We start from the raw sequence: 26,407 nt of genomic DNA on the forward strand, positions 1-26,407 counted from the left end.
TCATACAATCTCTATATGATATAAATAGCATATACTGTGTGGTGTAGATATTCACTGGGAATTACAGCTAATTATTATTTGGGTACCACGCTCCTACTTCTCCCAGTTGATTGACACTGCTGCCTTCAGAATATCTTTTTTCTTGTTTCTTGTTTTGACAGTTTAAATCCAGGTCTATGTGACATAGAAAGCTAATAAAATTCTCATTTCATTGTTAATCTGATTTCATTGCAGTGCAGGTTTTTACCTCACACCTGCGTGGCAGGGTGTAATTTCATTAATAAAAAAAAATCAACATATTCATTGCATGTCTTTTCCCTGATGATATATTGTGAGCAGTGTGAGTTGAAAAAGAGCCATTTATTCCCACCGTGAATGAGTCTGCATGGGTCTGAGACTTCACCTGCCTCCTCAGTCAATTAGGAATGTATCGAAAATTCTACCAGAAAACGAGTTAAATTAACCGTTAGCTAATTTCCTTGTGTCCCTCCTACATAATCCCCCCTTTTCAGTTTGCCCCAGAAATTACCACATGTTGCAAGGTTCAAATAGTGCCTAATGAAACAGTGACTAAATGGTTCTCTCAAACCCGCAGTGGAGCTCTTTAGCTGTGCCTTCAAAGCCTGTGGGTCTGCAGCAGTCGGGGGTCCTCATCTTAAAAAATACTTGTCTTTGGCAGAAAAATCTAACCCGTCAACGGCTTTGCCCGGCGGGTGTAACCTCCCTCTTCCCCACCGCACACACACACACACACTTACTTTAAAACACGCTGTAACATCTCCAGCTCATTGCACTAGCGCAGAAAAGCTGTCCCTGACAGGGGCCAGAATGCAGATGCTTCCATCAAGCAAAGTGGCACGAGGGAGATGTAGAGGAGAGAGGAAACCCAACAGCAAAAGGGAACAGACAAAGTTCCATGTATTTAAAACGTGGGAAATGTCACAGGGCATAAATAACACGTACAGATTTCCACCCTGGTTTCCCGGATCCTTTCGGGGTTGATCTAAGCATTTGAAATTAGATTTTAAAATTACAAGCTCCTGTTAAATGCCCTTTTATTAATCCACATAAGCATGAAGGGCTGTGACATTTCTCTACTGGATTTTAAGAGCCCACAGACTAAACTTTGAACATGCTCAGTTTTGAGTTTTCAGCCCACCGACAGGCAACTCAAACTTCCTTGTGAAAGGAACGAAACCTTGAATTGGTATATTTTTTTCCTAAATGTATGAGGCTAGAGAAGCTCATTTCCCCCCTGGATTTATAGACTCATGGTGCTGTCTAACGTGCCTTCACTGACCTGTCATCCACTAAATTTCCTTGAGTTCTGTAAGGAAAGCAGAGTCACTTCTTTGAAACGGTGAGGCTAATACAAAGTCATCAAAGCACTATGGTTCTTGTCTTAAAGTGACAACCCTCTTTATTGGGCTGTTTGAAATACGCCCCCTGCTTTTCAATGTCGTTCTATCCATCTTTGTCTACTCTTCAGAAAAGCAGACAATATAAAGCAAAGCCTGGCCAGCTCCCCACGCTCAGGCTTGGGCAGTGCCAACCTCAGCCTTTAAACAGATTGAAATTGTCAGTGGTTCATTAATTTGAAACTAGTTACTTTCCAGAGCACACAGTATACACTTCCGATCTAGTTTGATGCGCTTGCAGTAGTTGAAATCCTCTGGATAATGTTTGATGTGTGTGAGGCACTGAAGGAAGCATGGGACCTAAGCCCTAGAAAGTGGTCAAAGGCTAAGAATAATAAACTTAGTTTGAAAATTGGACTGTACCAAAATACCATAGTGTGGGTTTGAAATAGAACACATGGGAGGAAAGGGTTAGGAATCACATACTGTGTGAAATCAGTATTTGTATTTCAAGGACAAGTAGTGCTCTTTATGTAATCAGCAACACACACACACACACACACACACACACACTGTTTTCTTATAACCCCTTGGGACATTTTATTTATCATTTTTATCTTTTCATAATCATGAGACCATTTCATTCATAAACAATGACAAGATGCAAACAATGCAACTGCACTTTAAAGTCAAGAATTCATCAGGACATTTTAGCTGCAAAGTGTGGGTGGACTACATTGGCTATTAGTGCTGCTGCGGGTGAGCCTGGTTCATTCTCACCCCGAAAAAGTGGGTGTACCCATGAGCTTGTTAAAAACAGCCTTTTGCCATAAGAGACTGTGTCCATTTGTTAAAGATCTATTTAAGGTATTTATGTGTAGAATGCTCTTAAGACACATGGCTGGAGTTTCTCCTCCTAAAACTAAGATAACATGAAGAAAGTACATAATATCTTTCACTTAGTTCAGTGCGGAGTGTATCATTATATTTAAAGAAAACAAAACAGAAATGCATTTTAAATGGCCTACTTCCCCTCTCTTTCTTTAGTCATGAATATTAAAGAATGTCTAGATATTCTTGTTAAACTTTACTTTTTCTCTCTTTATTTATATAAAATGTAAATGAAAGTGAGGCACCTAAAGTCCTGGATTCAATAATGTAATCTCTCAGTAATGTACTCAGTAACTTGTTTTTGTTTTCCTCAGTACTTCCTCAGGCTAGTGTTGGGATTGTACTTTGAGGGTTCACTGTACTTTGGGGAATTATGGCCTTTCCTACATAGTTTTTCCCATTGCAATTATTTCACAGACTACTTTAGAGAGGGTCATCAGGCAGTACATAATGGGCCTGATCCTATAGACCTCAGCCCAACTTCTTAGCTGTAGATGACCACTGCACAGATGTGGCGAGGGGAAGGTAGCTTTTTGGTACCTTTTTAGCATCCTGGATTATGGGGCTGGCCGGTAACTCATCATCCAGTTCCAGCAACCGCTAGAGCTGCCTGAAGGCTGCACTGGGCCACAGGAGCTGTTCAGATAGCCAAAATAGCCAAAACTGAAAAATATTCCTAATGCTCTTCTATGCTGGGTGGGATTGCAAGGAGATGCAGACATTTTAACAGTCTTAACACTCAACTGCCCTTGGTCTCAAAGTGTCTTATTTTAGACTCCATTTTACTATACCTGTATTATGTAGACTATCTCTCTGTTATGATGTCATATCCTCTATATCTGAGATCCTGACTCATGAGACTGAGATTATAGAGAATGGTCTATGTGTCTATGTGTCAATTAAATGGATTCTACACCCTTTTAAGCCTTCTGGTTAATTTTTTGTTTCCTCTTTGTGGGTCTTTGTCCCATCCTGTGACCCATTTTCTCAGGTTGTAGTTTCTGAGCTTCTCCCCCGGCCTATAACCAGTCTGGGAAGGATCTCTCCCTCTCTTTAGAGGCATGTGAAAAGCCACCACCTTTACAAATTCTTTTCAAGTGCTGCAATCTGTACCCCATCTTCTATGGATTTGCCATTTGAGTGCTTTGGGATCCTTAGATGCAAGACTCTGAATAAGTGGACAGTATTTCATTATCATGATGGGTTTTCTTGTGTTGCTTCTCACAGTTGTGACATTCTTTCAAGGCAAGGCTGGCACCATGCACACCCAGTTTAGGATTGCTCTCCAGGGGAAGAGTTTCAGCTTTCTGCCATTGGGTCTCCCCACTTCCCTGGCAGATATTACTCTCAGAGAGGGGATGCTAATCCACAGTACTAGATTTTTCTCCTTGCAGTGCTGCAACCTGTTTCTCTCCATAACCAATTCTTCACAGTTGGTGACTCTAGTGGCATACTCCTCAGTGGTCTCCATCTTTTTAATGGAGGTTTGTTGGGTTCCATCCATCTATATCTCAATTTCAGGAACTTTACAAGTGCTACAGTCCACACCTATGTCCCCATCTTATCCAATGCCTTGGAAAATACTGTTGTGTCCTCCAAGACTGTAGTGCCATTGTCCCCATTGTAACATATTATTGAGGAGGAATTTCCTGCATAATTTCACACTGGATGATATCGGTCATTCATAGGTGTGTGTATGCTTTACAGGGAGAGACTGTTTCTCTCTTGTTTTTGGTATGTGTGGTGAGGATTTCCAGTGATATCTTAACATATAGGGAACAGTAGTGAGTGCAATAATGAGGAATCAAATAGACGAAAAAGGACACACACACAGAGGATTTTCCAGAAGCAAAATTAAATCTACTTTCATTTTGATGTGATTCAGGAGTGTTTACCCATAACCCACTGGATGCATCTCTTATCATTTGGATACTATGGTCCATGCAGCTGCATATTGTTGAAGATTTGCTTGTGTCTGGTGTATATTTCTTGCCCTCAGGTGAAGTCAGCTGAGAAGTATCTGGTATAGACTCTTCTCAAGGGGAAAAACAAAAAGCTTAAACGATCACCAGTTATTTTATTATCACCCGTATATGAGGCAGATCATCTTGTGTGTAAAGGTGTCTCTACTGTCATTATGAACAGAACTGGCAGCAAAACCTATGCATATAACATTTGCCATTATAAGTTGTTTGAAGTTGCTTATAACTTTGCCAGACTTCAGCTGTTCAGGCTGAACTGTTTCATGCTGGTTGTCTGTCTGCCTCGGGCTCTTTTATTTTTTCCTGGAAAGTTTCAGTAAAAATGGTTTGGCCCTTTCTGAGAATGGTTTTAGGGGACATCAGTTGCTTTGACAATGTTAAGACATTCTTACAACTATTTTAATTGAGAAGCCTGAGTGCCTCCATGCTTTGGAGCAGGGACTTGAAATTTGGCAGAAGGATTGCCATGAGTAATGTGCTTTTGGTCCACCCTTTGAAAATCCACCTCAATTCAACTGAGCTATAAGCCCCTGAATATTGTCCTTCTCACATGCTCACAAGATGTTTGTTAGAGTTTGGCAGCTAATTTCTCCCAATGTTCCACCTACACAGAGTATACACCGGTGTAAAGCTAAGCAGGGCTTTTCTTGCAATTGCTCCTCCCAGCTCATGGGGGCACTGCTGTGATACCAGGCACCAGAACGGACAGCTGGGGCTATATCTCCTGTGCTCTCAATGCTCCTCCTGTTAACGCCAAGACAGTGTGAAGGAGAAGGAAGGAGCAGCCAGACTCAAACTCAGAAAAGAGCAGAGATGGAGAGGGAGGAAGTGGCAGGGGCATGCTGGCAGCGGATGGGCACAGAGACAGAAGAGGAAGGCTTGAGGAGACATTAGAAGGAGCAGGGAGAGGGCAGAAGAGTCTGTAATCACAAAAAGCACATTGCACTCTAAAACCTGGAATAAATCTCAGGAGTCCTGAACCCCATCATCCTTCTGCTGTCTAGCAAATACCGATGAAACCCTTAGCAATATGTACCTCTCAGCCCTTTCTAGAAGAAGAATAGCTTACTACTGCTACCATAGTTACTCCATCAATTAAAGTGGTAGAAGTCTGTGCTGTGGACCTAAAAGTTGCAACTTTGCAAATGATAGTCATAGGGCTCACTATGGCTCCACAAGATGGAGTTTCTGTTTTTCCATTTGCATTTTTAGAAAAAAGGAAATTACATTTAAAAAGACTATGTTAAAAGGAAATTGAGGTTGCAAAGTCAAACACTCAAAAATTAGGAAAGGTTAGTATTAAGGTTGCTTGTGCAAATTTTATTTTCCCCCATTGTGCATACACATCATGATATAGTCTGTAATGACATCATCACAGGTCCCTGCCTCATTCAGTGTGCAGAATGGACAGTGTTCAAGGAACGAATCAGGGCAGGTAAGTGAATGAGATTGTTGTCTGTAGGACTTTTGCCTCATTTGTTGCAGAAGCTGGAAGGCATGTAGTGAATGAGGCAAAAGGGAAGAGGAGGGAATGGTCTTGTGGTTAAGAAAGTTGAAAATACTACCCTGCAGAACTGGATTCTGCTCCTGCTTCTGCCACTGATTTGATGCAATGCTGGGCAAGTCACCTAAATTTAATTTTTCACAGTTGGCCACTAACTATTTGTTCTTTATTTTCTCAGTGCCCAATATGGGACACCTGTGGCCTGCTTTGCAGAAAGGCTGAGCTGCACAAATACAATTGCAGGAAATAGGAACTGTGCTTTGAATATATAAAGTGCTTTAAAATGCAAATCACTCTAAAAAATTCAAGCCCTTTGTGTCTCACGTTGGGCACCCAAAATTAGTGGACACCTTTGACAATTTGGGCCTTAATCTCTCTCTGTGTCTCGCCTCTCTGTCTATAAAAATACCCCTTATTCTCACAGGGGTGTTGTGAAGATACATTCATGCATGTTTTTGAAGCACTCCATGTGATGATGAGCACCAAAGAAAAGCCCATGAGAAAAGTAATTCTTTATTCAGGGCAGAGTTTGGAGGGTGTATAAATAAGGCCTGGGACCACACATTGACTAATGAAGACGAAAAGAAATATTGAATAGCTACCCATTCAGTGAGCACCACCCATCCTGTGCACTGAATAAGGCAGGGATTCTGTGGAAAAAATAGTATGTGATCATGTAATTAAAGACTGTATCATGATACAGATGCTCCGGGGGCATGTATTAAGGCTGCACAGACAATCTTAATTCTAGCTTTTCCTAACATTTGAGTGCTGACTTTGCAACCTTAAGGTACTTTTAATGTGGCAGAGGGGAGGGAAGGGGTGTTAAATGTAATTGTATGTATAGTTTGTTTAAAACTGTAGCTAATCCACTGCACTGGGACTCAGGAGAGTTGGGTTGAATTCGCAGCTCTGCCCCTAATGTCCTTTGTGACCTGGGGCAAGCCCTGTTCCTGTGCCTCAGTTCCTGGGCTATAAAATGGAGATAATGCAATATTCCAGTTTCTCAGAGGTATTCTAAGGAAACAAATAATTAGGGTTCTGCCAAGGCACCTCCTCTACCTTGCAGGGCTCAGCACTTCCCCCTCTGGTGGTGGGAGGCCTGGAATAAATCAGTCCCACTCCAGCCAGTGTTTATCTTCCCACTTCGGGTTTATTTCTCAACATTTTCCAGGTAGGCCTCCGGGCAGGCCCAAGGAGTGTGCCTCTGCCAAACAAAAGAAACAAATTCACAACACAAACTAAAGGGGAATTCCTTTTCCTACTTCCTCTCGGCAGAGGGATATCACCTTGTTATTGGCCCTGTTCCTTCCCCTAAACAGGCAGTCAATCAGGTAGCTTCCCCTGTAGGGAGGAGAGCAGCCATGCATCTTGGAGGAGCCTGTCTCCCCCCTGCCACTAGCCTGCAGCAGCTTGTCTCTCAACAGAGCCAACGCTAGGCATAAGCAGACTAAGCAATTGTTTAGGATTCCAAGCAGCTCAAGAGGGGCCCCTATTTGCTTTTTATTATAAGAACTTGCCTGTTTTAGTATTGGGGAGGGGGAATATTCCTGCTTAGGGCCCCCAATGGGCTAGCACTGGCAGCTCTTTATTAGACTCAGGTATCCCTAGCTGACCTGAGGTAAGGCCTTTTCAGCTTAGAGGGAAAATGGCCTTTATCATTCTAATATACCTGCTCTCCACCATTCTCTTAGAGCCGTCCAGCATGAGTCTGTCACAATGTTTATAAAGTACTTGGATACTATGGTGATGGAAACCATATAAATATCTATATATAGTATTATGTTATATAATATAACAAAACAATAATAAATAATCATATGTAGCCATTATAGCCTGCTACATCTTCAAAGCATTGTATAAATATTGACTAGTAACTCTAACTATAACAAATGCCACTTTCCCCACTTTTAAAGAAATGATGAACAACTCGAGAGAAGACATCTTTTCACATATTTCTCTGGTGATGATAAATGCCAAAGGAGGAGGGCATTGAGTTGCTTCTTTCCATTCATTTATGCTGAAAGAGTTCAATCTCATCCAAGGAAATATGTTTACGTGTAAAAGAAAAAGCATCTGTGAAACTTCAGCTCTGCGTAGCAGAATACACATGGCATAATGACACAATTATCTTTGGTTTCACTGTCTGAAGATATTAAGGTCCTCCTTGAGTCGTTCTCTTATGTGAGTGGAAGACACCTTGGTGGACTTAGGTGGAACACTCCTAGTGGGTGTGGAAAGAGGTCCGGGGGAGTCCCACAGCTGTGGCATCACTTACTCCCTCCCCCCCCCCGCAGTACTACATGAAAACGTCTGTGTAAGAAAAGTCTCTGTGGAATTTTGGGAGCAGACCAGTGGCAGGTGGGGTGAAACAAGGGACCAGCTGCTTTCTGGTATCCTCCCCTGTCAGTCCCAGAGGTGTTGTGGTGTAAATGAATGCTTCTTGAATTTGAATTCATCCCATTTGAGTCCTCTCAGTTGCTACTCCATGTTGGCCAGGAAGGCAACACAGAAAGGCCAGGAGAGCTCATGGGGAGGAGGCCTGAGCTCCACAAGACTTGCATTTCCCTACATCATGTTGGATCCTTAGGATTCCCTGGGTTGAAGAGCCATGCCTTTGGCCCCAAAATGCCTCCTGTCTGAGGGGACAGGTACCTGGATATTCCCTGGAAGTGTTTCTGGTGAATTTCTTGGCCTCTCTGCACCTCCCTCCAAGCAGTTTCCTCTTTAAAGGGGAACAGTCTAGCCCAAACAATTTACATGAAAAAGGGCCATATCTTGCAGGCAAAATAAACTCCCAGTCACTTCAGCTGAATCAGAATGAGACCCACAAAGCTAAAACCTTTGCCTGTACCCGAGTTAAAGAAATTTGATCATTTTTAGGGAATAATAATGAGGCTCATTTTGGTTTGGTTTTCTCCTTTCATGAATGTTCTCATGACAAGTACAGTTCTGTGCAAGCTGAAAGTAACATTTCCTCCAGTCATGTCATCATCTTTGAATATACATGTGTTACACAAAGTGAGTACTTTGTGTTTCATTGCATCCCCATTTCTAATATATCATTGATATATACCAGTAGTTCTCAACCTCTTCCATAGCAGGCTCCCTCTTCCAAAGTCCTCTTCCCATGTAGCCAGGATCTAGCTGGAGCCCCTCACCTCCTGTACCAGTATAGGATAGGCACGGTATTTCTGATCCCCTGATACCTGTCCATGACCCTTATCTTCAGAGCTCCCTATAATTCTTGCTTTGGCTTAACACAAAGATCAGTTATCTACCAAAAAAAAAAAGGTCAGCTAATGTATCAGATTTTTTTCAATCAGAGCATTATGGGAAAAATCCATATTTCTTCTCCCCAAGCCCACTGTGCCACTGACACCACCCTACAATCTCTGCTCAGTTTGCTTCCCCTGCTCCCCTAGCCATTCATTTTACATGCAGCTCTGTGGAGTGATTTCCCAGTCCCAGTTTACCAAATTGAAACTCCCTGATCATTCCAATCCCATCCGAAAAACCTATTTCTGATGGGATATGAAGTGAGTTTGTTGTAACTATGGGATGGGTGAATAAACAAAACCAGCCAAACAAAATATTCTGAATAGTCTCCAACTACTACCCAGCATATTCCTCTCTGCGTGCCTTAGATTTGCAGATTCCCAGGCCACAAGGAACCACTGTGATCGTCTAGTCTGACCTGCTGTCTAACACAGGCCATAGAACTTCCCCCAAAGTAATTCTGAGAGCAGATATTTTAGGAAAACGTCCAATCTTGATTTGAAGCTGGTCAGTGATGGAGAATCCCATACCACCCTTAGTAAATCATTCCAGTGGCTCTCACTGGTAAAAACGCATGCCTCATTCCCTGTCTGAATTTGTCTAGCTTCAGCTTTCAGCCATTGGATCATGTTCTGTCACCTTTCTCTGGTAGACTGTAGCTCTTTATATAACCCTTTGGGGGCAGACTCTGTCCGAACCTTTGTGTACTGTACAGTGCATGCTGCCAGCATTGAGGGCCTGATTCAGTACTTCAGTGGAATTACACCAGCATGGAACTGGTGTGAGGCAGGGGTGAATCCGGCCCTATGCCCCTGTGAGTTATTGACCTTGCCGATCTGATTCTCCCCTCACATCACCTTCACCCCAGTGTAACCTCATCGACTGTAATGAGGTTACTCTTGATTCTTGCTGGAGGAAATGGGGGAGAGGGGAGGGCACCAAGTGCATTGACTCAGTGGAAGTTGGGAGTGCTAAACACCTTGCAGAATCAGACCCTACACAAATGATGAAGCACAATATTAATGACTAGGCATAGTCAGCCTATTACTTGTTTATTTCTAATTACCTTTTTATCAGAGAGCATCCTCTGAGGAACACTATTTGTACTTGTGCTTTGCTTGAAGGCTATCAGACCGTCATTGTTCAGGACTGCATTTGCTTTAATGCACCAGGACATTCACTGGCATGGTACAGTGTGTTTAGGTTATTCACTTTTGCTGTGCACACAGTCGGGAACCTTATTAGCCATCCTGTGATTCAGAGTGATGCAGGCACTTGAAAGAAGAGACCAACATCTGAGCCCAGGCTCCAGGGTTTTGTTAAAGAGAAAGGATGCGAAAAAAATTAAGTGTGCAGGAGACAACTATTTTTCTTGTGGTTTTTGCAATCAACTCGAGGCTGTGGTTAAAAATCTCCTCTGGGAAGAAAGGGAAATGATAGCAAGAGATTGCAACGAGGGGCAAAAAATGTTGCTAGAAAATAATTCAGCAGGTAAAATGGGCACATCTAATCCTAGGCCACGTGCTAGTACCGATAAGCCTCTTTGGGTGAGGCTTCACCCCAAAGCTGCCGCAGGAAAGAGCGGTAGGTTCATGGATGGCAATCCTGGTATGAGGAATAGTCGCCAAGGAGTGGCTTGGCACTTCCTCCCATTGAAATCACTGGCAAAGCACCCAGGACCAGCCCTCGGGCCTTTACTCTCTTCAGTCAGGCTGTACAAATGGGCTATAAAGAAACTGTAGGGCCCTATCCTCCAACCGGGAGTAGGTCTCACTCAGAGAGAGTTGTCCATGGGTCAGGATTACTCACCTGAGTCAGGGCTGGCAGGATCGGCCCGCAGGCATCATACCTAGTTGCCCTTGCAAGCGGCTCGGAACTTTACACTGCGCCCAGTCTGACAGTGACTGCTGTCGCCCGCGCTTATTCTTCGCGGGCCAACTCCCACGCGCTTTGCCCAGCAGAGGCCTGAGTTCAATGGGACCGACCCGCCTGGCCTGGGCAAAGCCAGCAGGCGTCTCCCGCTGCGCAGAGAGGACTGTGGGTCACACCCGTGCCTTGCAATTCTAGCCTAACCGTTCCCTCGTCCTTTTTGACAAACTTCAGGATTTTAAACTCCAACGATTCGAGTCACCCAGCCCAGCCCGGGCACAAAGCTTCCTTAAACCCGGGGGGGCAAAGCCTGGCGTACCTTGCGCGCCCCACACTCCTATTGAAAGGCCCACGGGGATCTGGCATGCTCAAGAGATGCCAGATCGAGCTCTTGGGGTTCAGTTCTGCCACCGATTGCAGTGCCTGCAGGATCGGGCCCGCAATAGAGTCGCCACACTCCCCTAGGCAATCCCAGAGAGTGTGTCTTTAACTTTGGCGAGCTATTTTCTTGCTGAAGAGGCTGGGATTTTGTAGCTCCACTTTCAGTAACACCAACCAACAGTAACCAGCTTCAAAAACGCCGCTATGCTGGATGATGTGAATAAAACAGACAAATACAAGCTGTCAGAAGCTCTAAGAACACTCATTGTTCACGGCTATAAAGTAACCAGAAGCTAGTTAGAGTACCAGGCTTAGAAAGTGCATTTGCACTCTCTCATGCTGAAATAGGTTTATTTGTTTAAAACCAAGAGCACGGTGTAGTAGGAAACATAGTTATTCAGGTTAGTAGCGGATGGCATTTATTTGTATTGGTTTATATTTTTTCTGAAACATACTAATTCAATTAGTGTACAAAGGATTGAAAAAAAACACCATTTTTGCCCCAATAATTACACCACCATTGTTTGAACTAAGCTGGCACTTTAAAAAAAAAATTAAAATTCTCGTCTGACCTCATTTAAATAAATATAAATATAAATCTTATATAAAACTATTCACATACAAACGAACCTCCGAACGATTGTAATTGTTTAAGCTCTGTACAGAAGATTCTCATGCAGTTAGACCCTATTTTTTCCTTTTAATTCTCTAAAGTCTTCTCGACGTCAGAACTTTCAGCAAAGTCCTGCAATGGGATTTTCTTTACCTGTGTTGAGGGGAGGGAGGGGAGGAAAACTGCCATGCCCACAGGAAATCCAGGACCTCGGTCGCTTTTTTTTTTAAAAAAAGAGTAGGATTGCTCCTTGTGTTCTATAAATAATGTTTTCGTCGAACGCTCACCACTAAAGCCTGAACATTCAAAATACCTAACCTGGGAAGCGACGAAAATAAACCTTATGGGCGGACAGAGCCACTAAGAACTAGTGCCTTTGTGTGTTCCTTAGCATGGTCCTAGCTCGGGCAGGTGTATGCCCTTGCAGTCACACAGGCTTCCCCGTCTCGTTCAGGCTTGCAACCGTAGGGTGGAAGCAGCTAGGTCAGAGGACCGAAGGCGTCCCGGCTTGGAAAGGCAGTTGGCGGGTTTGTTAGCGCTTTATAAAGGGGAGATCTCTTTGTCCTCGTTCGCCGATGATGGGGATAAAGACTCTTCGTCTTCTGACCGCGGGTAATGCCCCGGGTTGCCAGCGCACTTGCAGCCCCCGTGAGTGTTTCTCTGGGTCCCCTTGCCTTCTTTCTTGTGTTTCACCCTTCGATTCTGGAACCAGATTTTCACCTGCTTCTCAGACAGGTTCAGGTAGGTAGCGATCTCGATTCTCCTCAGGCGGGACAGGTACATGTTGGAAGAAAATTCCCTCTCTAGCTCCAGAAGCTGCGTGCTGGTGAAAGCGGTCCGCATCCTCTTGCCGTTCGGGATGTGGCTAGTATCGGATCCTCCTGGGCGGGAGAGACAGAAGGGCTAAGCGGCGTGAAAAGAAGTCAGACGAATCTGCCCCTCTCGCCCTTTTCAAAACACGTATTTCCCCCTCCCCGGCTCATTTCGTGTAGTACAGCGGCCGCAAGTCGCCACGCCCGGGTGAGCGTCTCTTTAGGTGTGTGCGGACAGAGAGCCTCACGTTACCTGCTCGCCAACGCCAGCCCTGGAAACCCGCCTCCGCTTTGTGTGCGACATCACCACTGCCCAACAAACCCTAGTGGAAGCAAACACACACCTGCTCTTTCCCCCTTGAGTTCATCCCCACCCCCCGCCCGGGAGTGAACGATCCCTCTCTCGTCTAGCCCCACCTGCAGCGCGCTGCAGCATCCGCCCTCCCGGCAAAAGCCCCGCTCGCCCCCGTGCCCGCCCGCTGCAGGGCGAAGTGCGCCCCAGTGACGCCCGCGGGCCGGGGACTCCTACCCATGCTGAGGCAGTGGAATCTCCTGGGGTCGCTCACGCTGTAGGGGGGGGCGGCGCAGACAGGTGCGTGATGGGCCGGGTGGCCCAGGGCGGCGGCGGCGGCGGCGGCGGCGGCTGGTACCGGGCCCTGCTGCTGCTGGTGCTGGGCATGGCTCATCCTGGGGCAGTACTGGGCGTCTCCGCCGGGAGGGAACTGGCTCTTGAGCAGGGGGATGGCCCCGCTGCCGCCCCCCCGGGACGAGTGCAAGTGCGAAGTGACACAGAGCGGGCACACGCAGAAGGTGCCGCTCTTGCGGGACGGGCAGCCGGGGCCCGACACTGACATGACCAGGGGGGAAGGCATGCTGAGGGGGATGAGGAAATCCTGTCCGTGGGGGTGCTCAGGCAGGGAAGGAGCTGGCCTCGAGGAGTCTTTGATGATTAAAGAGTCGACATAGAAGGATCGGGACATTTCGAAGGGCTGCCGCGGGTCGGGGCTGGCTCTGCCGGGTCTGTCTCCTTTGCCAAGGCGGGGAAGTTGCCACTGAAGCACTTGGCTAGCCAGAAGGTGCTTATGTCTGAGAGCCGAACAAAAGGGTCCCTGGAGAGGGCTGGTCTTCAAGTCCCCCGCCTGGATCCCTTGCTCCGGGGTTTTATATCAACTATTTAACACGTGATTCCTGAAAGAGATGCAGATCTAAACCCCCTTGGCTTCTCCTCCAAACCCTCAGGATAGGCTGCCCGAGTTAGAACAAAACAAGGGGGGCGGAGGGGGAGACTTTCCAAAGTGTGTGTGTTTTGTTAATTTCACCATGACTTCAGTTCTCCTCCTCTCCAGATAAATTATAGGGAACGAGGGAGCAACGGAGGGGGCAGCTGCCCTGTTTGTGATTCAGCCACATCCCACGTTGCACTTGCTAACACATTACCCGGTAAATAAATGCACGTCTTTGAAGAGGTTAAAAATAAACCTCAAGAGATTCTCCAGTCCCATCGTTTATACTAATAATACATCATTTCCTGAGTAGGACGAAACCAATGGCACGTGATGAAATAAGCAGGATCCGGTTGATTTTATTTTAATTTACTACGTAGTTATAACTTCTGGGTGATCGTCCCTCTCACTATGTCGAGTTACACCTACAAACAATCCCATCTGCTTTTCCAGTAATTTAGTAGCCCTTATATTTTCTGTGAATTACGTGACAGAGCTACCTTCGGCGTAAGGGGCTGTTTTTTATGAGTGAATCTTGTCAAATTGGCAATTAGTTCAACGGACGAAGTCTTAAAATATCTGGACACTTCTCAGCCAAGACGTTGTCAAAACGGAAGACTTTCAAGTTAACTTCGATGATCATTTCAAAGCTTCAGTTCAAAATCCTAATGAAAAGAGAAAATGTCAGAGAGGGATTCTTTGATCTCCACCAAGTTTGCCGAAGCAATCATTCAAAGTAAAATTGGATCAACAGCGAAATATGGTCGGTGACTCCTGAGCATTTCAGATTGCGTTAAAGAGCCAAGGTATTTGCAGCATACTACACGATTTTCCAAATACCTGTTCTATGGGAGTTTAAAAGGGGACTGATCGTTAATAGAACTAATATTGCATTCTTGGTTAGCTGACCCGAAGCATCACTTAAATATGACAGTGTATCAAATTCTACTTGACTTTGGACTCAGCAGTTACAATTGCGTTTTACAGCAGAAAACTCTGGCCCCAAGAAGCCAGGCTAGCACAGAAATCTCTATCCTAATTGTGTTGAAAGGATATCATGGGGGGGGGGGAGAGACACAATGATCCTAAAAAGAAAAGGAGTCCTTGTGGCACCTTAGAGACTAACCAATTGCATCCCATGAAGTGAGCTGGAGCTCACGAAAGCTTATGCTCTAATAAATTGGTTAGTCTCTAAGGTGCCACAAGGACTCCTTTTCTTTTTGCGAATACAGACTAACACGGCTGTTACTCTGAAACCTGTCACAATGATCCTACAAGTTCCTGGGCTATGGGCATAGTCAAACAGCGACCACTGTTTAAATTTATCTTAAAATCAAGCAAAAGTGGTTTCCAAAGCTTGTTCATCTGTTTGCATTTCTATCAAGGGGATATTTCCTCGCCGCTGAGTTTAGAAATGTAACGTGCCAGCGCATCTCAGCCTCAGTTAAAAGGCCCCTTCCCCGATTACAAAACAGAGGGAAGTTCTGGCTTTATTTTTCATTGCAGTCGTGCAGAGGATGCGGCCACTAACACAGCAGGAGAAGTAGAAATAAATCTCAGTTCAAAATCGGTATCTTCCTAAGGAGAGTGAAAGGAGAGATTGTCAGTTCGTCTTCTTGAAGCCATCCAGTGACATTCTGGCAAGCAAGGTATAATTGAGTTGTAGGGACACTCCACACTTGGGGAGCTCAGGATTTATGGATGGCAATTAAAGTTTTATGAATTGCAGCTGAGACTGGTTATTGAGCTATTTGAATGTGATTAGAATTCAATTAGAAAGTGTTTATTGGACTGGGGGTCTCTGGAGTGTAAACAGACAGCTATTCCAGAAATGTGCTAATCCAACATCTTGTGACAACAATTAGGGAGTTGCAGAGTTTAAGGCAGGTCAGCTTCAACTTTAACTATTGCCAGCAAAGCACCTTTACAAACTCATCATTTACTGCTTCAGAGCAACAGACAGGATCAAAGAATCAAAAATCCCGGAAGGCAAGAGATAGCAATCGAGAGTGAAAAATTATTAGAGAGCGATTAATTAAAGGAAAGTGCTCTGATGCAAAGCGCCATGTTAGTGTGGTGAAAAACTATCGTGCCAAGGTTTTGATACTGATTAAAGACAAACTAACAGATACGACCCACAGGCTACGTAGGCCTAATAATGTATTGGGTTGCTTTCCTAAACCAGTTATGCATGATCTGAGCTAAGCACAGAGCATGGATGCTTAGCAAGTTCATTGGCCTTTGGAAATACTATTCTTATTAGGCTTCACACCATATGTAAGTAGTACACACACATGATTATTATAAGAATGACCGATGATGCGACTCTTTCCAGATCTCCCTGTGTGATACAGTTTTTACTGCAATGAAGAGAGAGGTTTGGAGTCATCCGTGTTCACAAGAAGCTGCTCTGAAGGAAATAACCCGCTCTCTGAAGTGGGACAAGCTGCATCTGCTGAGATCTAGCTGATCTGGGGGGAAATGGCCTTATTTAAGGAAAGTCAGACAGAGTAAGAACCAGATCACGGTTTTAATCTGTAATTGTTATAATAAACCAAGTGCAGTGATAAGAAGAGGAAGAAAACCGCGATGTGAAGGCGAAGATATTCCAATCCAGGCGGAATGATGGAAGGCGTGCGCCCACATCACACCGACCTCGTTACAATTTTATTTTTCAATAATTCTGTCCGATAAAATTTCATTGTCCATTAAGTAATCCCCGAAATGAGAGCTCTTATGAGCCTATAATGAGCTCTAATTGCCACGACTAGTCGAGCCACGTGGAAGGATTTAGAAGGTATTAAGCAGTTGGGTACAGAGCACAGGCTGTTACCTAGCCATTACTTTCATAATTCAAGGAGAAAATTAGTCCTTTTAAGGGGAAATCCTTTGATTCCCTTCATTCTGCTCGGGGTGACAGGGTATAGCTTTGTCTGCCTTTAGTTCAAGACAGTGTAACAAATGAGAATGTAACGAAATTGCCCCGCTTTTAAACTAGAGCAGTTCAAAAAGAACAGCAGCTCTGCTCCCCCCAGACTGCAACTTGTAGGACTGGATGCCCTCATTTTCCCTTTCCTTCAGATGCCCCTGACACCTTTATTTACAAGAGATTCGCGGCTTAAATGACAAAAGTGAAGTCCCTCACCCCCCAAAATTCATGCTAGGGAAATATTCCGCTTTCCTTCCCCATGGCACTCACTTCACTGGCGGATTTGGCTGTGCAAGGAAGGCGACACCCAGACATAACTGTATACGTAAAACTGCAGAATGGCCAGTTTACAAACAGCCAGTGACCAAATTGCCCTCCCGTGAATGGGGTGCTGTGGGAAGAACAAACACTAGTTTTGACCATTTTAATGGCAAAAGAAGCCCTTGCAGACCAAATGCAACATCATGACTCGTGCGCTATCATCACATTTATCGGCTAATCTAACATTGGTTTCATATTGGTTTGCAAATGATCTCAAAGCTGGGTTTTGTTACGCGAACATAAGCAGAAGACAGGACTTGCCCCCAGCTCCCATTAATGAGGTCATTATAAAAGCGTGAACAAGTCTATTAATGTTTTATTGAAAGCGCATCGTTAACTTGTATCCATCCTTTTCTGAAAGTGGCATTGTGGTATTGCTGTCTGTGGCACATCTTACCCAATATAGCCCGAGATTTCTCCATTATCTGTAACCAAGCAACACTTTCTGAATACCAAAAATTGAAAAGAACCGCTTAGTCTTCAAGAAAGTCCTCAATAATAGTGGAAAAGAACAAAGATCCAGGAGACAACAAAATGCCACAGGGGTGACTTTTCATGAGCAATTATCTCTCATTAATCAGAAGAACAGCTGCAATATTAATTTTCTCTCTTTCTTCCTCTCTTTTCACAGTCCCCAACATTTGAATAATCATAAATTTTGATTTCATGGAGTAGCAACATAGCCAGGGACTTGAAGATACAAGCTACCTACACAAGGCGTGCTCTTCCCAAATAGCTCTTATTTTAAGGCTGACAAAAAGTAAAAGGGGAAATAAAAGAGAAAAATGTTCCTTCCCCGCCCCCCCAGCCTCCTTCATGTCTGTTTCACTTATAGAAACTAACAGGAAAATGTAGCAAGTGTCTGCAGTGGCTAAAGCGTGGGAGTTTCAACATCCTTGTTGTCCATTTAACTTCCAAACATTAAGCCAAGCGTTGTAGATCTGTCCAAAGAGACAATCTTTGGGCGTAACGCGCATTGTAGCACATCAAAAGGCCCTAGCATTATATGAACTAAGAAGTGCATTCAGCAGAAATTGTGCAATAGGTCTCTTTTCAGGGTCTTGGGCTCTGATTGTTAACAGGATATGTAGCATTGGTGGAAAACTAGGTTTCCCCCAAAGATAAAGATGTAACATTAAAACGTGTCTTTTGAATTTCAAAGGATCTCATTATGGCAGAGACTGGCAATTACAAAAATTGAAAAGAGGTGTATTAGGATGAAAGGGGGAATTTCATTTCTGATTCCCCATCCTTCCACTGCCCATGGAGAACTTAGACGCTGCTCCTAGACTCTAGCGAGCCTTTAGCTGCTAGAATAAAACTTGTGTAAGGGGGAAAGCAAACTGTTTCATTTCGTGAAACCGTAAAATTTTCACATGATTTTCCACGTCGTTTGTTTGCTCAATACCTAACAAACCCGGGTTTCCCCCCCTCAAAAGGCAACCAAACTTCTGTTGCGTTTTCAAAAGAGAGCGCTCAGAGAATCAAGAGCAAAGTAGACTGACAAGGTGACTTTTACTTTTAAATCCAATTTTATCCGCACTTTTGCCTTCAGGAAAAAGCGAAATACAAAACGATCCACCAGTGAGTACTTTGGAGGAATTCAGACTCTTGCTTTAAGTATTCAGTATTATTCAGGTTCTTTTAATAGTAAATAAGCACCCATAATATCCCAGGCGCTGTCCAACCACAGGGAGAGACAATCCCTGACCCGAAGATCAAATCTAGCTAAAAAATGCAGTGGTTGGGCTAGCCGCTTGACGAAGCCACTACTGGTAAGGGCTTGTCTAAAAAAAATCATGCTTTGGCTAAAGTATCTTTCCACTGTTAGTTATAAAGCAGCACGTAACTAGTACCACGACGACCAACTGGATTTGACTCATGCTTCGACTTAACACCTAAGAAGCGAGAGATCTCAGATCCTACGTAGATGTCCCTCCGGCCTATGTTATCACCACATTGCGTTTATTTGTGCCCTCATTACTGGTCTGAAACCTATTTGTAAGTGGTGAACGCTGAGCTCCCCCCCCCCCCCCAAGTATATCTCCACGTGAGCTCCCTTTAGAAAGTCGCACCAGTTAAAACAGGTTTTTTAAACGGCTGTGTGCTGCTCTGCAGCAAACTCCTTCTGCGGAGCCTGCTGTCACCGGTTTAGTTTTGGGAACCACAGGACAGATTCCCTTCCCCTCTCCTAGCAAAATACAGTTGGATCTGAATGGCAACATGTAATCCTTATTCGCAGTGTAGCACTGAGAGTCTGATTTGCAAACCCTTAAGAGCTTGGGAGTGGCCACGCCTGCTCCACTAAACTACAGCCCACACAAGCTCCCCACCCGCGACACAAAACCACGCAGCAGCAATGTGACTTGGCTCAGAGTAGGACAGTAGATGTTAAAAGAGTGCCCCGGGGAGATTAATAATGCAGCACGAAGGCTTACAACACCTCTCACGGGGGAGGTTAGGTCCGACCAGTGAGAACTGAGGCTGCTGGTGAAGTCTGCAATATCTTTGGCCCAATCTGCTTTTCGCTAACAGCGCCCACAAAATGTAGCCAATTTGTTTTGTTTAACACTTAGTAATATTTTAAAAACACAGACAGATGGGATACATATGGTTTGAGAAAGCTGGCTGCTAACTGATTAGCACTGAAGAGAACTAAATATAGAAATATTTTGTATTCGGCTAAAATGTGTTGTTTGAAAGGTTACATGGGAAAAATTATAGCCTCCTCAATGAGGAAGATCATTTTTCACTAAATGGATTTCTTCTTTTATGCAAACCTTTGCCTCTGGCTGGAATAAACATAAGCAAGTGTTTTAGGCTAATTAAATCATATATGGGTGAAAAGTTGAAAACAACTTCAGTAGAAGCCATTCACAATATTAATTTCCCAATGGCCACATCCTGTATTCTCTGTACACCATAAATTTCCACTGAAGCTGATGTAAGTGATAGGTGTTGGTGGATTAGATGATGAGGCTCTTTTATCATCAGTAATTTAGAGGAATTTTGCTGCAAAGCTATCACAAAGAAACAGTAGGTCAATACCCATCCATCACTTTTTAAGCAGAAATCCCCATTTTACTCTTTGGGGTGCAGTTTCTCATGATTAATTTTACAAATTTCTTACTTAATTTAGTTAGATTTTAATTTAAATTCCTGGGGTCATAGGCCCCATGGCCTGTGGACTAAAAAGAGTAAGAACTTAGGCCTAGATCTACAAAAGTATTTAGGCTTCTAACTTTCACTGAAATCCATGGAAGTTAGGAGCCTAAATACCTTTGTGGATCTGGACCTTATTCTAAAAGCTGCCTCTAAATTCTATGTGCAAGGACAAACCTCCTTATTCAGTTCACTCTCATATCAGTGCACAAATCTGAAACAGTTCCATAGAAAGGTCTATAAACTCCACCCACAGAAGAAATGTGGGAGGAGTCAGAGCAAAGCCAATGTACAGTGGAAGAAAACTGAGTAGGTCACCTCAGAATCTGCAGCATTCCCTAGTACTCCTCTGGATGTCAACTTTTCCGTGTCCCTCAAATGCTTCCATACGAGGCAACATCATGCCGTCCACTGCAGCTATGGAGTAGAGTAGATAGGAGAGTAGATATACCCTATCATTGAAATCAGCCTTGAAACCAAAACAGTTAAACCACTGCAAAAGGATGCATGGACATTTATTTCTGTATAATTAGCTGGGTTGTTGGTTTTTTTGAGTACCACCACTATCTCTGGGTCTGATCCGAAGCTCATTGAAATCAATGGCAAAACTACAATTGACTTCAGCAGGCTTTCACACATGCCCACTGCTAATAAAGAAATGCTCTGGACTTATACTGCACTTTTCACATATACACAGAAAGTAATACACTTTGAAATAGATTTTAGTAATATTGGCTCTGATCCACCAAAAATTGTAAGCACATGCAGAACTTAAAGCATAGGAATAGTCTCATTAAAGTTAATGAAACTACTGATCCATTTAAAGTTATGCAGGTCCTTAAGAGCTTTGCTGGACTGGGGCCACAACCGAGCCTTTTGAATCTGATGCCAGCAGAAGTGTTGCTTTTCTAGCCAGTTGAGTATGCATGGTATTAGCAAGGAGAGCCACCTCTGTCACCGAAAGTATATGAACCAGATTATTGTAGGAACTTTGCAGGATGCTACATTTAACCTATTTAAATTAGCATAGTTAGTTTACTTAAATAAACCACCTATACTATTTTTTTTCTTTCATAAAGTGAGTGGCTGGATTTTCTCTGCATATTGTGGCTCACTTATTTGCTACTGTATTGCTAGGTAGTTGAATAAGAGTTGATAGTGCCTCCCTGTAAGTAAACAATAATCAATATTAACATACAGTGGTATCTTCAGACTGCTTTGAATTATCAACTGACTTAGAAGTAAATGATTATTTAAGTGAATATATTACTTCAGGAAACAAGTTGGTCTGATCTTCTTGGAGCTAAAGTCCACTACTGTATTTATCCATAGAACATGTAAAGCATGGGCAGAAACAGGGCTCTAGCCTTGTGCATCTACTCCGTAAAGGAAAACCATCTCAGAGACTGAGGAGGCAGTTCATTTTCCCATCTATTTAACCCTTAGCCTCTCTGCAGAGACTACCAACAAGGGTGGCAAATCTGGTGGTGTTCTGTGACAGTGACACTTATCTGCTAAGGATTGGACTGAGACTATTAACTTATTTTACATTGGCCATAAGGATACTGAAAGAAAGAGGCCGCCCAATCATTGGCGTTTCAGATCACATACTGAATTTCCTAGACTGAAAGTTTAAAAACAAAAAACCATCTCATTTTGAGTTAATCTGGATGTCTCAGGGAAATATGGAAACACACAAGGTCCTTTCTACAGGCAACTTTTTCACAGGACAGTCACATTTAAAGCGGCTGTCTCCAAACCTGGAAGATCCTGAACAGGATCTCTGAATACATTTGAATGAAAACCCTTCTACAGTGTATATCCTTAAATGTATATATTTGTACCCTTGGTTCAAAACATTGACACTTTATATTTTCAAGGAAGATGGACCCAAGTGTATAATTTTCCTAAAGTGTTCTACATTGAAGTTTCTTGCCATATAAAAGCAGACAACCCAGTTTTGTTGCCTTCTTCTTTGAAGAGATTGAAAAGTTTATTTTCTTACATTTTCTTCATATAAAAACAACCATCTTATATTATTAATTTTAAGAATCAGCCCATTTGCAGTCCAGTGATAGGGGTTAAGTAGTTAATATTTATTCCAGTTTCTTGCTATCTATGGGAGACGGGAGTAATCATTTTAGAGATTCAGTCATATTTGCTAAGACAAAAACAAGTGTCTTCCAGAAAAATATGAACTATCCAGTGAGATATCAAAGGATGTGAAAACAAGGAGGAAAAATAAAGGATGGAGGTGAAAACCTGGCCCTATTAAGTAAAGAGGAGTTTTGCCATAGAATTCAATTGCACCAGGATTTCACCCTGGGATTTTTGCTAATCATATTGAAGTTCCACTTAAATGTGTCTATACATTAAATTTACACTCACTTTAAGGTCCCTTTACACTGCCAGAGTGATGTGAGAATCAGGCCCAAAGTGTCCACTGACAACTGTTTTAAGCAATTCCAAAATATGTTGTTCTTAAAGATGATCTTCAGGAGGTAATGATTTGGCATTGTACATTTGTCATTTTTAAAAGACTTCTTAAAATCTTGAACTTGCTTTAGGACTGTTGCATGTTTGCTTTTAAAAATATATTTTATACTTTGCAGACCTAACATGAACAAAAATATACAAAAACATGTCAAGGTGATGAACATTTTTGCAAGAACACCTAAAATTTTATAGGTGCCTTTGTGTATGTGTGCATAATATGGTGTGATCACAAACAAAGTAAGCAAGGACTCTGTCATATTATAGCTCTCTCTTATGAAATAAGTGACCACACACATTCCCTACTTCAGTGATTCTTACTACTAAGAACAGGGGGAAAAATTAGTGGAATGCTTAAAAGCATATGAGAGTTTATCTTGGCAGTATATAATGTGGAACACAAGTAGTTCTTTAAGTCAGGCATATTACACATTCTTTCTGGATTAGGGGATTCTACCCTCAATAATGTGTTGTGTCATGTGGTCCTTAAGAGAGGCAGCATCCAACTGCACCAGTCCACAGATCTGAAGTTACAAGGGATCTATTCTTCACTATACTTTACTATATTTTAAGAGCATTGAAAAGGAGGATATCTGATTTTTTTCTTTATAAGGGATCTATTCTTTACTGTACTTTACATGGGGCTTATAAAGAGTCTCTTTTGAAGAAGATACGACACCTCTACATAAATACCTTTTGAACCCTCTCCTCATTAGTGTGACATACAACATCTAGCTTCTTATATTATAAAGGAAAAACAGAATAAATGACTTGACTGGAACAAAAAGGACATAGAAAAACATGAAGAAAATTGAATCCACTCTCATATCTCTTTGCTGTAAGGGCCCAGTTCTGCACCATTAAAGTGAGTGACAAAACACCTGAAAACTTCAATGGTTCAAAATCAAGCCTCAGTTGAGAGTATCTCTTCCCTTTTTGGTTTACAAAGAGCATTTTTATTCAGATAACTGTAGATAAGGAGTTTGCAAACTAAAAGATGCATCAACATAAACAGATCAGCAAACCTAGACAGGGAAATTACATCAATTCTCTGATTACATGACATGGATTCTTTTTACTGGGCTAATAGTGAATTGTATCTACTTTTCCTTTCTTGACTGTGCCCCTCCATGTCTTTATTAATACATTAAACTCAACCCTTTTTACTTTTCTGCTCATGGTTTGGATTTTTTTTTTGTTTAATGTTATATAATTAAACTACATTGACCTTTAGCTCCTTTTCCTGTTTTGGATTGTTTTTGTTGGTACCTTGAGAAGAAAACCATCAGACCCCTTTGATGATCAATTTCTTTCTCCATGTGACCTTACATATTAAGTTTTCCTATTTTTCATTAGTCTGCCTTTTTCAAGTCTATTCTTCTTTCCTGATGCTTTCATCCTTCCCTGGTTTTATCACTCTGACATTTTGTGATAACTGATGCACAGCTGTTACCTACAGTTTCCAAGATCCCAACCAGTTAATTCTTGTTCATTTGTATCTGATCTAAAGTAGTGTCTACTTTCTCCTTCTATCCTTTCAAACAGAATGATGTTGATACCATTTGAGATGTACTGCAGGCCTTGAATTTTGCTATCCTACTTTTCAATTCAGATAGCTAGGTAAGTAAAGCCTCTCTTCCAACATCACTATCATTTCTTGGGGTGTGGGCACTGTTTATCTTTCTCCCTAGACATACTTTGTCCACCTCTTTTTTCTGATTTGTTGACTTTTATAGCTTACCCCCTTAATGAATTCCCTTCCATTCCTTATCTTTATCTTAACTCAGATACTTGCTGTATTTTGACGATGCAACATGAGCCGTCTTTTCTTTCTCTGCCTCTGTGACACAAACTTTTCCTCTTGTAGATTTTCTAGCTTCTATCCCCCACACTTCTGTCCTCTAGTGCCTTGTCATGGCAGGACAGCTTGCGTGCTCTAACGATTCTCAGAGTCTCTGTCGGCTGGGGCTTTTTGCTCCTGGGGTTCAACCATGCCGGATTGGTCTGTGGGGGAGAGGCCAGACAAAACAGACATCCTGGTCCTCCAGGTTGGGGGTTAGGCACAGGGCTAACAACCCTGTCCCATAAAAAAAAATTGTTACGGAAACAGCAATGGAAAAATCGACCATTACTGTGTGTGATGGCCTTCAGGAGTCAATGACCTGTAAGACTGCCAGCTGTGAAAGCCAAAAAGAAGCCACTGGCATGAAGACTGAAGTGCTCAACACCAAGACAAAAAACAAACTTGTTTTTTGGAACATATGGACAATCTATGAACAGGGAAGCTAGCTCAGGTCACAGCAGAGATGAGATGCTACAGCTTACACATCCTGGGTGTCAGCAAGAGCAGATGGACGGGATCAGGAAGATTAAGAACAGCCTCGGGAGAAACTTTGCTGTTTTCTGGACGGGATGATGGACAACACCATGAGTGAGTTGCCATCCTTTTGAAGAAGGGAGTGGAGCATTCCCTGCTTGAATGAAAATCCTTCAACAGGAGACTTATGAGAGCCAGACTGAAAGGGAAACATAATATCACCCTGATTCAGTGTTATGTCCCAACAAATGACAGTGATGAAGTAGTAAAGGACAAATGCTACCTTACACTAGAGGTGGAGTTAGAGAGAATATCACACCACGACCTAACTATCGCCATGGGAGACTTGAATGCCAAGGTCGGTAAGGACAACACAAGCAACAACAGAGCAATGGGAAGACATGGGTGTGGCACCATGAATGAAAACAGAGAAAGGCTTGTTTTTAATATAAAGTATTAAATATAGTATTAGTATATATATTAAATATAGTATTAAATAAACAGTAATATAAATGACCTAGTCATTGGCAGAACCCTATTTGAACATCATGAAATTCACAGGCTGACATCGTGTTCTCCAAATGGCAGATAAGAAACAGATTGTCCATATCATGATCAATGGCAAATGGCGACGCTCACTGACAGATGTGAAAGTGAGAAAGGGTGCAGATATTGGCAGCGACCACCACCTTGTGACAGCCTCCAACAAGCTAAAACTGAGAGGTGTGGGTCCACCAAACAAGGGACATAGACATTATGATATTGACAAGCTAAAGTCCCTTGAAATACAGAAAGCCTTCATTCTGCAGTTAAAGAACAGATTTCAAGCACTTGCAGACCTTGATGAAGAGGAGAGGAATGCAGATGAGGAGATCAATAAGAAGTAGGGCAAAGTAACAGCAATTTATAAACAGAGCAGTGAAACCTGTCTAGGGTACAGGCAGAAGAGAAGGAAGGCGTGGATTACACCCAGCACATGGAACGCCACAGAAACCAGACGAGCTCTGAAGAAAAAAAGTTTTAGACACAAAATCCCAGAAGTGAAAGGACAAATACCACAAGCAGTATAGCAAGGCCAGGTCAAACGCTTTGTGAGAGTGGACAAACAGCATTATATTGATAATATGGCAACACAAGCAGAGGATGCAGCTGCTTGTGGTGAATAAGGAACCATCTACAAAATCTTATCAGTGGTAAACGGCAGACACCAACAAACACTCTCATAAGGAACAAACAAGGACACCTACTAACAACCGAAAAAGAACAAGAAATA

General features: G+C 42.9%; 1 protein-coding gene across 1 annotated transcript; it reads right to left on the reverse strand.

The window, feature by feature from the left end:
* Positions 1 to 11,900: 11,900 nt before the first annotated feature.
* Positions 11,901 to 13,786, reverse strand: GSX2 (GS homeobox 2). Its single transcript, XM_084627499.1, has 2 exons — positions 13,219 to 13,786; positions 11,901 to 12,758 (listed from the first exon to the last, which is right to left on the reverse strand). The coding sequence occupies exons 1-2, from the start codon at positions 13,667 to 13,669 to the stop codon at positions 12,418 to 12,420; spliced, it is 792 nt and encodes a 263-aa protein (XP_084483625.1). The 5' UTR covers positions 13,670 to 13,786; the 3' UTR covers positions 11,901 to 12,417.
* Between the last annotated feature and the right edge of the window lie 12,621 nt (positions 13,787 to 26,407).

This window comes from Lepidochelys olivacea (assembly GCF_965140295.1).
Source record: "Lepidochelys olivacea isolate rLepOli2 genome assembly, chromosome: 4".
NCBI classification, from domain to species: Eukaryota; Metazoa; Chordata; order Testudines; family Cheloniidae; genus Lepidochelys; species Lepidochelys olivacea.